General features: G+C 41.9%; 1 protein-coding gene and 1 long non-coding RNA gene across 2 annotated transcripts in view; both read right to left on the bottom strand.

Moving 5' to 3' along the window:
* The window catches only part of LOC139760283 (uncharacterized), a 179,740-nt gene extending 168,032 nt beyond the window's left edge, over positions 1-11,708 (bottom strand). Inside the window, exon 1 of the long non-coding RNA XR_011715301.1 lies at positions 11,495-11,708. This is a non-coding gene — a long non-coding RNA (uncharacterized lncRNA). The remainder of the gene's footprint in view (positions 1-11,494) is intronic.
* Positions 11,709-12,789: 1,081 nt separating this feature from the next.
* Positions 12,790-16,592, bottom strand: part of LOC139760430 (uncharacterized) — a 43,241-nt gene continuing 39,438 nt past the window's right edge. The window contains exons 20-21 of the mRNA XM_071683669.1: positions 16,177-16,368; positions 12,790-13,973 (exon numbers count right to left, since the gene is read on the bottom strand). Of these exons, the coding sequence (XP_071539770.1) occupies positions 13,737-13,973; positions 16,177-16,368 (429 nt within the window). The 3' untranslated portion in view covers positions 12,790-13,736. The remainder of the gene's footprint in view (positions 13,974-16,176; positions 16,369-16,592) is intronic.

The following is a 16,592-nucleotide window of genomic DNA, read 5'->3' as shown; positions in this document are numbered from 1 at the left end:
TATTATGTTTCTTGAGTGTCAGTTAGCAAGTCCGGTGTCTGACTGGTGTGCTTGCGAATGCTTTCATCCATGCTGGTGTTTTCCCATATATGGGGCTTGTAGGTGTGCATTCATGGGTGCATTTTCGTGCCTGCGTTCTCGTCTGTGCCTAACACTGTGTTGCTCTCCATTTTTACTCTACACGTCTACATTTGTCTGTCTGTTTTGTTCTGGCGTTGGGCTTCTGCTTGTGCTTGCGTTGACCGCTGTGATAGCGTGCATCTGTGCTTGCCCGCGTTGGCTCCACATGTTTTATTTTCTTTTCGTTCGTGTCTCTGCTTTCCTTTGATTTCTCTCTTTGCCTCGGTTATCTGACGTTCACTTTATCGGCTGTGTGGTGGTGCTTGCGTCCAAGACTGTTGTGTTGATGTCATTACTGACTTGGAATATCTGTGCTTTCCTTACGTCTATGTCATTTCCTGTGCTTTTGTGTATTTCTGTGTCCGACTCAGTGTTGGGGATTGATACCCTTTCTGTGCTTGCGATCACCAGTGGTGCATTCATCCCGGCGCTTGAATAACGGTTGTGCCTTGGTTTAGCTCCGTGCTTGTGTCGTGGGTTATGATTGCCTTCGTCTGTTTCTACATCAGTATATCCTCGATTATTTCCCTCATTGCTTGAGTCTGTGTCTGTGCTTCCGTCCGTCTCTGTGTCTGTGTCAGTGTTCGTCATGGGTACCATGTCTGTGCTTGCACTCGTCTGTGGTGCATTCATCTCCCGCGTTTGAATAACGGTTGTGCTTGGGCAGACCTCAGCGCCTGTGCCCTAGATTATGCTTGCGCTCGTCTGCTTTTCCGTCATTGGCTGTGCTTGCACTCCTGCTCATGCTTTGGTCTGTGGTCCATATACGTGTACCCAGGGTGGTATCTGTATCAGTGCTTGATATTCTAGCTTTCCCATCTTTGTATGAGCCAGTGTTAAAAGTCTCACACCAGTACAGTATCGGTGCTTGATATATGTGTGCTTGAGGTGCTTGATGTATGTGTGCTTGAGGTACTTAATACAGTTGATTATGCCGGTTCTTTTATTTGTTTCTTCTGTATCCGGCATCAAACATCTTCTCTACCAGTGCCAGTTTAATGTTTCTTCCTGCATCAAGCATGCTTGCGTATGTCTGTCATTTCTACGTTTAGCGTATCCGAAAGTGATATGTGAGTACGTTCTGTATGTCTGTATGGAGGGGGGGAGGGTGGAGGAGGGGTAGCGCTGTGGTGGAGCCTGGATATGTGTGTTTGCTTGCTTGGACAAAGTTCTTGTCCCGTGTGCTTGCGTTATCCTCTATGCGTTTACAGTTAAGTTACAGTCTTTGTGGTCATTATGATTGTGGGTGCTTGCGCTTGTTTTCGCGAAATTGCTTTCATATATGCTGTGCTTGCAGTAGCGATTTGCTTGCATTTATGTCTGCTTGCGTTAGCAATTTTCTTGCTTTTACTGTTTGGTTGTGTTAGCGATGTGTTTTCATTTGTGCTTGCGTTTGCAATTTTTTCGCATATTCAACTGTGTTTACTTGAATCATTTGCTTGCATTTATGAGTGCTTGCATTAGCCTTTTGCTTGCATTTTTAACTGCACTTGCATTAGCTATTTGCTTATATTTTTCTGTGCTTGCGTTAGAAATTTTCTTACATATATGACTGTGCTTGCATTAACCATTTGCTTGCATTTTTGCCAGTGAATGTATTGAATATTGCTTGCATTTATGCTGGGCTTGCGTCAAAATTTTGCTTGGATATATGCTTGCGCTAGCGTTAACAATTTATTTGCATTTCTGCTGTGCTTGCGTTGCGAACTGTTTGCATTTATGTCTGTGCTTGCGTTAACGGTTTGCTTTCATTATTCTGTTAATGCTTTGGCAGATTGCTTCCAATTATATCTGTGCTTACAGTTTGCTTGCATTTATGCTGTGCTTGCGTTATCAGCTTGTTTAGAAGTATGCTTTCTTCTACGTTAGCGACTTGCATACATTTCTGCCTGTGCTTGCGTTAAATTGTTTTAAGTCAGTGCTTGCATTAGTGGTTAGTTTTCAGTATTCTGTTCATGTCTTGGTAGATTGCTTGCATTTAAGCCTGTGCTTGTGTTAACAATTTGCTTCATTAATTTTGTGCTTGCGATAGAGATTCGCTTGCCTATGTGCCTGTGCTTGCGGTATCGACTTGTTTAGAAATATGCCTATGTTTGAGTTAGGGACTTGCATACATTTACGCCTGTGCTTGCGTTAGCCAATTGCTTGTAAATCTGTGCTTGCTATCACATCGAGTTGATCTACAGGGTTTGAATGCCTTTATGCTTGCTTTTGGTGATATATGTGATCTAGTATGTTTGTTTCTCTTGTCTGCCTAGGTTTTCGTGTGTGCTTGCTTGCGTTACTTCTGCTTGTGTTTATACATAAATGTTGACAAGGTGAATTTCGAAACACTCATGCAAATTTTGAGGCTCCTTGTCTTCTGTATTACTGTACCCCTTCTTCTTCGTTTATATATATATATATTATATATATATATATATATATATATATATATATATATATATATATATATATATATTTATATATATATATATATACATATATATATATATATATATATATATATATATATATATATATATATATATATATATATATATATATATATACATATGTGTAGGGAGAGAGAGAGAGAGAGAGAGAGAGAGAGAGAGAGAGAGAGAGAGAGAGAGAGAGAGAGAGAGAGAGAGAGAGAGAATTACAGTGAAAGCACGATGTTTATATGATATCTGTGTTTGGATTGTACCTTTTTGTTTGTGCTTGCTGTATCATCTACCTGTGTATCTGTATCCATGCTTGTTTAACCCTTCAAAAGGACAGACCCCCGTTATGGTTGGTACTTGCGACCATCTAATCATATATATCTATATATATATATATATATATATATATATATATATATATATATATACATAGCTACCTGTGCTTGCCTTCACACATACATGTGTGTATGTCGGTGTGTGCTTGCCTTGATATATGTATGTATGTGTGTCGGTATGTACTTGCCTTGATATATGTATGTATGTGTGTCGGTGTGTGTTTGCCTTGATATATGTATGTATGTGTGTCGGTGTGTGCTTGCCTTGATATGTGAATGTATGTGTGTCGGTGTGTGCTTGCCTTCACACATATATGTGTGTATGTCGGTGTGTGCTTGCCTTGATATATGTATGTATGTGTGTCGGTGTGTGTTTGCCTTGATATATGTATGTATGTGTGTCGGTGTGTGCTTGCCTTGATATGTGAATGTATGTGTGTCGGTGTGTGCTTGCCTTCATATATGTATGTATGTGTGTCGGTGTGTGCTTGCATGCATCTCTGAGGTTTCATCTCTTCTCACATGTGCTGCCAGACACCTCACTGTGCATGCTTGTGTTCATTTGAACATATATCAAGATGCCTTAAGTCAGTGATGCCCTCTCATTGTGCCAGGGTCTTTGATTGCTTTCGATTTTCATAAGCTTCTCAGGTATCTGTGCTTTTAATGAGGGTGTGTTTAAATGCCTGTTTGTTCAGTTCATCTTTGTGCTTGTGTTTGTCTATGTGTGCTTGATGTGCATGGCCGCTGTTGTATTTGCGCACAGTGCATTGTATTAATCCATGACCGATTCTGCTTTTTGTGTGTGTGTCTACTTGTAATTTTCAAGTCTGCCATCAACTGATTACCTCTTTTCATATTTCTTTGTAAGTTCATTCAATTGTTTAGGAGTTTTTACTTTATATTTTTCGAGAGAATTTGTTCTTTTTTTTTTCGTTTCTTTGCCTTTTATTTGCACCTATATCTGAGATAGGATCCTTATATCTGTGTTTTATGGTTTGCGTATGTGTTCATGTCTGTTCTGTTGTCTGTGCTTGAGTATAGTCGTATTTATGCTTGATTATCTAGACCTTATGCTTGTGATTAGGCCGATGCTTGTGATCTTAGTGCTTGCATTTGCATCGAGCTTGCATTCAGTTATGTGCCTGTGTTTGTTCCTGTGCTCATGTTTTTGATTGTGTGTATGTTTATAATCTTGTTTCTCTTAATTATTGCTTTTGATTGGATACATGGTTCATTGTCTATATATATATATATATATATATATATATATATATATATATATATATATATATATATATATATATATATATATAATATATATTTATTATATGATTGGGTTTGTAGGTGCTTGTTTGTGCTTATACATCTAATTCTGTGTAAGTGTTTCATGCTGTTTTGTGTTGCGTCTGCTTCCAGATGTATATGTGCGCGTTGTCTGTGCTTGCAATATCTCTGGGCATATGCTGCATGTGTTTTGTGCCCTCGTGCTTGTTAACTGTGACGATCACTTATGTGTCACTGTTATTTAGTTTCATGCGTGTGCTTATAATGTAAGTGTCATGTATGAAGTATCCGTGCTTGCTCGTCTTTCTGGCCTTTTCTCGGTGCTTGTCATATGCCTGTGCTTGCACATGTACTCTTTTGTTTCTATGCTTTTTCTTCACGTGTCTGTACTTGATCTGTTTCGGTACTTTTGTTTTATCATTGTCTTTGTGCTTTTGTTTGTTTGATTGTTAGGCGTTCGTGTGTTTTTGTGTGTGCTTTTGATATGTTCTTGCATGTGTTTGCTTTGTTGTTTGAACATACATTTTTGCACCTGCTAGATGCTTTCCTGTGTTGTGCCTGTTTCCTGTGCGGTTAATGGAATCTTTATGCTTGCGATATGCTTGTGCGGCGTTTGTCTTTACCGTGTATATTCTTTTTCCTTATTTGATTCTGGTCAGTGTGTTTGGCCTTGCCCATGTTCAAACAGTATCTATGCTCAAAATTCATATATTTGTACATATTTCAGTTTCTTGGTCTAAACGTATACATTTGCTTGAACTGCCTTCTGTGTATGGTTTCTCCTGTCGGTGCTTGAGTTTCTCTGTGCTTGTAGTCCTGAATTTGCTTGCGTTCATAATTCTTTTTTTTATATTGTTTTTTCGAGTGTTCTTTTTCTAGACGGTTGCTTGTGTGTGTGTGTGTGTGTGTGTGTGTGTGTGTGTGTGTGTGTGTGTTTTCTGTTCTATTGTTTTTTGCAGGTTCTGTTCTTATTTAAGTTCTCGTTCGCATCTGCTTTATTTCTCATTTATGCTTGTGTCCGTGCTTGCGTTGTACGTACAGACGCATATGTAATTGCGCTGCGTATGCTTGAGCCGTCAGATATGGGTAGATATACGTGTGCTTGTGGTAATCATACATGTGCTTGCCTGAGAATGTCGGACTGTGGTATAACATACACCCATGCTTGCGCTCTTGTCCCTCAATGTTCATATTGGGTCAAGTGACTAATGCTTGCATTTGGTTAGGTCTTTGATTGCACCCATAGTTTTATAGACCGTGATTTGCATTCGTATAATGCTGATTTGCATGCATGTGTGCATTTGTCTGCATGTTGGAAACTACAGCTGATTGTATGCCTATTCAATTTTTTTCAATGATTTCTGTTTCCATCATGATTGAATATATATTTTTGCCTTTATATGCTTGCTCATCCTATTATTGCCTGCGCGCGCCCGCGCGCTGGTGTGTGTGTGTGTGTGTGTGTGTGTGTGTGTGTGTGTGTGTGTGTGCGTGTGTGTGTGTGCTTGTGTTTGTTAGTTCATAGATCGGACTCTACATTCGTGCCTGTTTGCCATGCATTTGTGTGTCATTGTTCATGATCGTGTTCAGAGGTGTATTGGACTCCTTTGGTTTGTCTTTGGTGCGGGAACTGTACTTCAAGAAACCTCCCTCGCAGGCCTAGCACTGCTTGTACACAGAGCTGTGGATTTTGCTTGCATGATCCAACCAGTTCTGGTTCGTGTTTACGTCATTTCCCGGTGCATTCTGATATTAGCTTGCATTGATGGTATCAAGCACTGCTTACATCATTACATTTCTCGAGTAATAGGATATGTCGTTTAGGTATCTCGGATGTGCTTGCAAGCGAAGCTTTGCGACTGTGACTGTGCAGTCATAGTTATGTCACTTGTCTACCTTGCACGTGCGGTCATCCCTCTGTGCTTGCTGTATGTGTTCCTATTCATGTTTACAATTTTTGCTTGTATATTTGTGTTCTTGTTTGGACGGTATGCGTTGTTAGTGTTTGACATGTGTCCTTTATTTGCGAAGAGTGCTTGTGCTTTGTACCCGTATGTATGATGTTTTGATTCACACACCTGTTCGTGTAAGACACTTAAGACGTGCTCAGGGCTGGGTTTCAGGTACATCAACGAAAAAACAAGTACATATACATATGATCAAACAAATACATATACAGGGTGCTTACAGGGTGCTTTAACTGGCGCATATACAGAGTGCTAAAACAAGTAGAGATACAGGGTGTTAAAACTAGTGAAGATACAGGGTGTGCAAACAATTACGATTTGCAGGAAAGTTAGAGTCACAGGATGTGACAGCTATGGTGTGGCAAATACAGTTACAAGGTGTAACAAGCAAATGCAGGACGCGACAAGTGGGCATATTAACACAAAGCAATGAACATGCAGCTACAGGGGTTACAAATAAAGTTACAGGGAGTGCCGATCAGGGGCAGTTACAGTAAACATGAAGTGCTGTTACAGGAAATAGCAAACAGGTTAAAATGGAGGAGGTCACAAGCAGGCAATTGCAAGTTGTAACAAGCACTAAATAGCCACAGGTTTGAGAAGCTGTAACAAGCTGTGATAGACACAAGCGAAAGAGTAACTATAGATAGGTAAAAGGACAGGATACAGTATATAGATTCCGATGGTGAGAGGTAGAACACACACACACACACACACACACACACACACACACACACACACATGGGTTCAACAAGCAGGTGCAGATAGGGTGGGTGGGAGGCAAGGTGAACCGCCACACTCACAGTGTATGACTGATACAGTTATATACGGTTACAGGATGTAACAAACAGGTGTACAGCGAGCGACAACCCACAGGCTCTGACGGACAGGTTGAACTACAGGTACGACAAATGGATACAGTTACAGTTTGGGTTATACAGACGATATTTGGAGATGAGGTGGCGTTTGATACACACAGGATTACCCAAGCGAGAAAGATACAGGGTGTAGCAGACAGTTATAGGGTATAGCAGACAGATACAGGGTGTAGCAGACAGTTACAAGGTGTAGCAGACAGATACAGGGTGTGGCAGACGGCTACAGGGTGTGGCAGACAATTACAGGGTGAGGCAGACAGTTACAGGGTGCAGCAGATAGATACAGGGTGTGGCAGACAGCTACAGGGTGAGGTAGACAGTTACAGGGTGCAGCAGACAGATACAGGGTGCAGCAGACAGATACAGGGCTTGGCAGAGTTACAGGGTGAGGCAGACAGTTAGTTACGGGGTCTGTTGAATAAGTAAGTTACATTGATATGACAGAAGTTACAGTTACAGGGTATGACAAACAAATACGTCACATCGGACAGCAAAGGTTAACAGTTACAGGGTGTGACAAAACAAACACTTTACATGGTGAGAGAGAGAATAAGTTACAGCGTATGACAAAAAGATGGAGTCATAGTATATGTCAGATAGTTACAGGGTGTGAGAGACAACGACGGTACATGATGTGACATACAGTTATAGGATGTGATGTAAGGATGTGCTATACTTGTACAGCAACATGGTGCGGTACAGTGCCGGTTACAGTATGAGACCAAAATGTAATGTTGCAAAGCTACCAATTCTCACAGGAGTCTAGATGAAGAGTGCGACAAAAAATGATACAGAAATACAACACATTGAACTACTTGGCGTTACAGTTTGCACTGGCGACTTTGAGGTATTGTATTTTGTACCAGATCAAGTGCGTTAGGATCCACATTTTCAGTTGATATTTTATATATTTTCTTGTGTATGTAGTGACGACTGGTGAAGAGCATGGCGCATGTGCGACGGCCCGACCCTTAAACACTGCGGTGCGATGCTTGGACACGTTGGGACGACCCTGGTGGGATTCCGCGACCTTTGACCTGACCCCTCTCAGGTCAGGTCAAAGGTCGCGCCGCCATATCCCTGGATCGTTCCGTCGTGCTCAAGGGTCATAGCGTCGTGTTCAAGGGTCGTACCGTTGTGCTCAGGGGTCATAGCGTCGTGTTCAAGGATCGTACCGTTGTGCTCAAGGGTCGCATCGACGTGCTCAAGGGTCGCATCGTCCCTTTCAAGGGTCGTACCCTTGCGCTCAAGGGCCATATCGTCGCGTTCAGAGGCCGTACCAATTTGCCCAAGGGTCGCATCGTTGCGTTCAAAGGCCGTGCCATTGTGCCCGAGGGTCATATCGTTGCGTTGCTGTGCTCTGGGGTCATATCGTCGCGTTTAAACGGGATTTATATTCTACACAGTTTATCGAACCCGCAGCTCAGCTCACGAGAGGCGACACCACATTTTTTCCCCTTGTTTCATACGTGCACCGTAAAATTCTTGTTTCCCCCACCACCCCCTAACCCTCCTCCCATCCCTCCCCCTACACACACACACACACACACACACACACACACACACCACACACACACGCACACACACACACGCACACACACTGTAAAATCTGGGTAATTCCTGTTTTTACCCTTGTCTTCTGAGAAGTGCTTATCCTACTGTTCGCCTATAAGTTCCTATGGCGGTAATGTTGCGGAACGGTCAGAAAAAAATAGTTTTATTTTATTTTTCATATTTTTTTTTTTTTTTTTTCGTCTCCGGGAGAGGTGTGCGTAGTATCGACTGCGGAAACTGACAGCAATATTTTGCCAAGGTTTGCCTGCGTTTCCTGCGGCACACGCGATCAGTGTTACGGCGCTTGGGGGGATTGGGGGTTGGGGGGGGGGTGTTTGGACCGCAGGATTGGCTCTGTGGTACTGGATCCTACCCCCGTAATGCATGGGACTTTGCCACGTGGATCCTTCAAGGCTACTGCTGCTGCTGCTGCTGCCTACCACTGCATGCAACACAGTAACGCCGCAGTCGCCTTATGCTTTAGGGTCCTATCTCCCTCCTAGCTACATACAGTGGGACTTGTAGGAACCGATCACTGGTCCACCAGCAGACAACACCTTCAACAGACCATCAGGTCTCCTGTTGTGTGGGTCTGTTGTGTGTGAGTACTCCCATTTTACTCTCCTATCGCCATCTGTGTGGATTGGGGAGTTAGGTTGCTGTTACTATCCTCCAGCGGACAATCTCCTCATAGACTACCATAAGGTCTTCAATTATATTTTTGGGCTTCCCCAGGCACGCCCATACATCCACAGGGCCTGTAGGGGGTGCCTCTGGAGCACAGAGTCGCCGTAAGCGGTCGTGTGGTCTACCCCGCTGTAGCCCCCGAATCTTACCGTGTGGCTGTGTAAATGGGTTCGGATCCCTGGCAGGAGGCTCGGGCGGCAGACTATCAGTTTGGAGCGCCATTGGCTAGTAAATGGGTCCGCTTGTTGTTGTTTCCGAGAGCCCTGTTAGCCCAGGATAATCCGAGAGTGGCGGCTGTGCCAGACCGTACATAAAACCTAAAAGGGCTTAAAATTTAGTGTGGCCAGAGGTTACATATGTTAATCGCTCAGTGAGCGAGTACACGAAGGGGATATCGAACCATTTCCTTTTGAAAACGAACAAGGAAAGGAAAAAAAAAAAAAAAAGGTGTCCCCCATGCAGAACTGTACATAGGGTCCCCATAGAGTGGTTGAGGAAGGGTTCTTCGTCTTGGTAGTCTTTAAACCATGGCCAACTTCGACTTGAGAATATGTAAAATATATATGTATATATATATATATATATATATATATATATATATATATATATATATATATATATATATATATATATATATATATATTCTGTTACATCTCACTGTGGGTAAAGGTTTCAGCTTGGCTAAGGTTAGGTTAGCGGTGCTGTTTCATTTCTGAGAAGCTTGACTTAGATTTCTATAAGATTGTTGGTATAAACTTTTTTCCTAATGTTTGAATTATGGAATTCTCAAATTGTAGAAATTTAAGCCAACTTCAGAAATAAACAGAGACTAGTTATTGATTTACAATTTTGATTTGATGCATGACTTACTTTTAAGATTATGAAGATAAAACTTTCTATTTGATCAAAATTTGTATATCATTTTATAGAGTCATATTCATTTTATTCATGCTTACACATATTCTCAAATCGCTAGGCAGTAGATACAGTTGTGCTGAACAGGTATAATATTCTTTTCATCAACACACCATCTTGATTTCTGGGAATTTACCTTCTCAAGAATAGAGAATTGGATTTTGTTCTTGAAAATATCGTACAAAGTTATTGAAAATTTAAGATTAATCAATCTTGTTTGTAAAAATGTATGTATTTCACATAACTGAATGGCAATGCACCTATGAATATAACAAAAAATTCCCCATTTCCTTTTTTTTTTAATAATGAAATTATTCAGAATATAATATTAATCATGTCTCGCCCATGACGTTGAGTGTGTTGATGAAACGAAGGAGATCTTTCGGTAAAGCGAGTCCGAGTGTGTCTGGCTGTGGTGGTGGTGGCTTCCGACGGTCTGTTGATGGTGCAGGCGGTTGAGTTTCACGACCCAACTATGGACCAAAACTTTTCCAGCCTAGTCGGACTGTAGTAACTATGAAAGCCAACGACCGATGCACGCCCGAGGGAGGGCTCCCAACTTGATTGCTACAGGCCAGGGATATCGAAGAAATGACGCCTGTTATCGCTAAGATCGTCTTCTTAAAGCGCCATAAACATTTGTGCCTAACGTCCTAAGATGGATTTATCAAAATACTTAATTTTTTTTTCATATTTATCCGCTGGGCGAAGTTAAAATTTTTGGATCGGTTTCTAGTCTATGACCGTAGGTTGAAATATTTTTTTTCCTCTGAACAAGGGCAACGTATTTCATTGTTGCTGCTGATAATGAAGATGTTTACATCATTAATGATGTAATGTTGGATTAGTATCCTAATTATCATAATGATTTTCATTATCATTTGGATAATGATGATAATTAGTGATAATTTCCATCAACAATGAAATTAACATAAATCCACATTATACAATCATAGATCATCATTAATATGAAAACTAATATAATTCCACATAATGCAATCACACTGTTCATCGTCATGCACAGATCTAAACATTCTCGTCAAATATATATTAAAAAAATGCATAGACGTAAAACGTGCCACGAAACTACTTAAAATTATAATATATATATATATATATATATATATATATATATATATATATATATATATATATATATATTTATACATACAGGAATACACAGACATAACACATGCATTTGACTATGAAGGAGCATGATGGTCAATAAACTGGGTTAGCTAACAGTTATTGTCGGAGGCAGCGTGGTGCGGTTTAGGCAGGGTACGCCGATACGCCACCGATCGCTACACTGCATGACTACCTACCTTGGGTTGCATGCTGGCTTGGTGGCCGGGGTTGTCAGTTTACAATATACATGTTGGTTGAGACACGCACTGCAGACACACAACAGAATCTTGGAGTATCGCCCACAGTAAGTGTGATAGATACGCCGGGCACAACATTGATCGCAAAACCCCGGAGCAGCGGCGCCTCTGCCTGCGCATGCAACGGTGTGCTTGCCGGCATGCACTGGGTCAATCCCTGCATGCACAAATCTACCACCCCTCCATGCAACCCCCCGCATGACCACAAAATCCCCTCTCATGCATTGATTGTCCTTACTCAGGTGATTCTCCGTCTTAGATAATGATTAATTATAGCTGCTTTTAAGGTCCATAATGCATCAGCATGTTTGCAAGCATATTATCATAGATGGCCCCACGTCTGCCCCTCCCCGGGAGGTCCCAAGCAACCCACCCGCTGGCCTTGTGGGTTGCGTGAGCGAACGCCATGTGCACGCCGCTCACATCGATCGATATTTCCTCTACCATGTTCTCTATTTTCTCCTCGCTCGGATGGAACCGTGACTCCATCTACATTTTAGTCCTCTTCTTTGGAAATTTTGTGTAGATTTCTCTCACTGCAAAGAGGTTAATGAAAGAAGAAATAACTCGTTTCTTTATCATTCCAGAAACCTTCGTTCTGAGATCTCAAGTTACGAGAACAAAGTTTGGCGTCTGCATCCGTCGCAGGGTGTTCATGGGGATGTTGGCAGCCCTGGCTAACTTATGAATCAAAACTACTTTTCAGGCGCTAGCAACGTAGTTCCTTATAGTGGCGGCCAGATGGCAGCACCTCACGCGTCAAACCCCACGAAAATATTCTCCCGTGAAAACTGGTGGGGCTCGTGAGGGCCCACGCAGCCGACTTTACGAACGCGCGTCCGACTTGCCACGTGTAACAGCCAGTCATCAGGCGAGGTGACCGGAAGCTTCAGTCAGGGGAACAATTAACTAATTTTAGTGCCCATGTGCCATGACTATTAGGACAGGAAAGGTAATTGCCATGCCTTGCAACACCATAAAAAGAGATTGAATCTGTGTCAGCAAAATATCGATATGATTCTATATAAATGATGAATTTGTATGATGGTAGTTAAGGGGAAAACTTTGTGCCTAGGTCGTTTGGGAGGGTTTGATTGGCATTATGGCGGCAGTTGACATTCACCGTCAGTCTTTTCGTACAAGTTTCCCGTCCTTCGCTGACAAGTCTATCTTAAGAATCATCACATTGTTCGAAGCAGAAAACATTTTTATATTAAGGATTCATTAATGATATGTAAGAAATATTATCTTTATTACCAAATAACCAGTTACATAGATCAAACAGTTAACAAGATGATACATAAATAATCCCAAAGCGATTCAATGTATATATATATATATATATATATATATATATATATATATATATATATATATATATATATATATATATATATTGGAGCAAGAAGGTCCCTGACGAGACCCATATCTTTTTCAATGACTTTTCACCTGCGGTGATAGTTGTAGGTTGTCCTATAATGATATTAATAATAATAATAATAATAATAATGGTAATAAAAATAATAATAATAATAATAATAATAATAATGTATCATTGATAGTAGCAGTTCTACTGCTGTGGCTACAGCACAGTAATGTAATTTACGTGAAGCGTGAATGGTTAGTGGACATAAATTACATAACTGCTCAAGCACTAATCGTAATACCAGCTTCACCTGAACATACAAATTGATTCCGTGAAGGCAAAGCAGACGAGGATTATTGTGCAACTCCCTTGTTGAGGTAACCCTGCACGATACACTGGAGACCTGAATGACGTGCGTCTCTCTCGTAGCTTAAAACCTACAGCAATCACCTAATGTAGGTGTGAGTAAAAGTCCACTTGTCAAATTTGGCGCCTTCACACGAACGCTTGCATCATGACATCCCAACATAGGCACTTGTCTCACTAACAGTTAACACGTATTTTGAGGCCTTGCTTGATTATCAGGTTCTTGTGTGTGAGGAGCCACTCTCTAGCCGCATATGTAGCCCTTGAGCAGACTTAGGCATCGTAGTAATGAATGCCCTTAGCAGTCCAGTCATTCCTCTATCATACTCTTCTTACGTCTCTAGATCCCAGTCGTTGTGATAACACAGTTTTCTTAACTCTCAATATAAACACGTCTCACACTAGATATAAATCTTGGAGCGAGGGGGGTAAACGTCATCCCGTGTTGTTTTATAACTTTACATTATTTTCGTCATCATCATCATCGTCGTCGTCGTCTTCATCGTCAAACGCGCCACTCTCGAGTTTCTTCTTGTTCGCCTCCAAGATGTCGAGGGCGTCGGATTTGGCAGCCGCCGCCTTCTGCGACGGACCCTCATTCTCGGCCTCGATCTCCTTCGTGTCCACCAGCACCTTGAAGGCCACTGACTTCTTCCCGTCGTCATCCTGTCCTTCGCTGTCGTCTTGCTGCAGGGACCAGAAAAGTATTACTATCATGATTATTGATCATTGTGAGGATAGGATCGGCATATAGGCTTTTCATGTTAATTTCATGATGGGACGTTCGTAAACTGAGCATATGTCGTTGACAACATGTGGTTGTTGCTAATGGGCAGTACTTCAGGGATGAACAGTATGCATTTCACGTTATTGAAGACACGGAGGTAAATGACATTTTATGGGAAGTTATCACACTTGGTGGGATTCACTCATTTACTCATCTATCCCGGTTCACAGTTCATCAAGAATCCGCCAGATAGTCTCATAATACCTGAATTGGATGCTTTACAGCATTAAACAGCCTACAAGTGCACGCGTACGACTCCTAATAAGCTCAAGTCCTGTAGAAATTCTGGAGACTTCTATGCCTATCATATTTTTTTTCCTAAACCTTGCTTGATACTTTGACACTGTGATGTACTATAGTATATTACTGTTACGATAATTTTTCACCCTGTATTATATACTTTATATTGATTTCAGTCAAGATTGTAAGCGTTAACTGGCGTATTGTGGTTAAATTATAGGAACTCCCCGTCTAAAAGAAATCTACAGAAAACGCTTCCGCATATATAGGGATAACTCACGTAGGCACGATTATTATAAATCCCCAAAACTTCCCCACGCAGCGTAGCTTAGTATTTACCTGTTACAAATATATAGGACTTACTTGTACGTCGTATTTGTGAATATAGAGAAAAGAGAACCTTAGACTATCAGGTAATGGAAAGCAGGATGGAATGATATTGATATAAGAGACGTTAGATTGTTGAGAAAGGAGACCAAGTATAATGGGCCATGGACCCCTTCATGCAGGTCACTGTTGAGTCAGTTAAATTAATATACGAGTGACTGTTGAGTCCATCAGGTGTATATATCGTTAAATGTTTGAGTCAGTCAGGTGTATACACTGGCCAGTCAGGTGGATACACCAATGACTTGAATCAGTCAGGTGGATACACTAGTGACTGTTGAGTCCGTCACGTGGATACACTAGTGACTTTTGAGTCGAGCAGATGGATACTCTGACTGTTGAGTCACTTAGGTCGATGCACCAGTTTCTGTTGAGTCAGTCAGGTCGATGTGATGCACCTGTTTCTGTTGAGCCAGTCAGCTGGATGCACTGGTGACTGTCTAGTCTGTCAGATTGATACACCAGTGACCGTTGAGTCAGTCTGGAGGATACACCAGTGTCTGTTAAGTCAGTCCAATGGATATACTAGTGACTTGAGTCAGTCTTAAGGGGATAAACTCGTGACATGGTTGCACCAGGCAGAGACACCAGGTCTTTTAAATAAGTGATACATTGACAATCTGGTCACACAGAAGAATCATATCTTGTATGGTTGAATAAAGATAATTACTCATTGATTAGCTCATGTTTGCCTGTGGTTTATGATCACATCGTTGAAGAAGCTTAAGTAGAACGTATCGCAAAAAGGTTGATTTCGTCTTGAGGTAGTCCAACGTAGCTTGAGGCTGCTTTACAGCATCAGAAGGTTGCTCTACGTTAAGGTTGCTTACCTTAAGGTTGCTCTACGTACCTTAAGGTTGATCTACGTACCTTAAGGTTGATCTACGTACTTTAAGGTTGATCTCCGTACCTTAAGGTTGATCTACGTACCTTAGGTTGTTCTACGTACATCAAGATTACTACGTTACCTTAAGGTTGCTCTACGTACCTTAAGATTATTCTACGTTCCCTTAAGCTTGCTCTACGTACCTTAGGGTTGCTCTCCGTACATTAAGGTTACTCTGCGTGCCTTAAGGTTGCTCTACGTACCTTAAGGTTTCTTTACGTACCTTAAGATTACTCTACGTTACCTTAAGGTTTCTTTGCGTACCTTAAGGTTGCTCTACGTTACCTTAAAGTTTCTTTACGAACCTTAAGGTTGCTCTACCTTACCTTAAAGTTTCTTTACGTACCTTAAGGTTGCTTTACGTACCTAAAGGTTTCTCTGCGTACCTTAAGGTTGCTTTACGTACCTTAAGGCTTCTTTACGTACCTTAAGGTTGCTCTACGTACCTTAAGGTTGCTCTACGTTACCTTAGGGTTACTCTACCTTACCTTAAGGTTTCTTTACGTACCTGAAGGTTGCTCTGCGTACCTTAAGGTTGCTCTACGTATCTTAAGGTTGCTCTACGTTACCTTAAGGTTGCTCTACGTTACCTTAAGGTTGCTCTTCTTCCCGCCAGGGTACATGATCCCCGAACCCCCGTCGTTGCTGGAGTCGTCCTCGGCGTCGTCTTCCTGAAGCCTGGCCAAGGAGGACTTCCGCGGCGGTGGCGACCCCTTCAGGGCCAGGAACCTGGACGACTTGGGCGCCTCTCCATCTTCGTAGTCCGCGTCAGGCTCGTCCACCTGGTGGGGGTTGGGGGAGAGAGAGAGGGTGTGTGAGGGAGCAGTCTTGCTTGGGAAGACCGTGTTTGAGAGGTTTGTGCTTGAAAGGGGAAGGGGGGGGGGGGGGTGTTGTTCGTGCTTGGCGACGGGTCGTACTCGGCAAGGTCGGACTCTGAGGAGGAGGGTCGTCGTGTCTTAGAAGAGCGTACTGTGTAAAACTGAGCTTGTGGGGGGGAAGGGGGTTC

Source organism: Panulirus ornatus, chromosome 36, assembly GCF_036320965.1.
Source record: "Panulirus ornatus isolate Po-2019 chromosome 36, ASM3632096v1, whole genome shotgun sequence".
In the NCBI taxonomy this organism is placed as follows: domain Eukaryota; kingdom Metazoa; phylum Arthropoda; class Malacostraca; order Decapoda; family Palinuridae; genus Panulirus; species Panulirus ornatus.
This window is presented reverse-complemented; position numbering and strand designations above follow the sequence as displayed.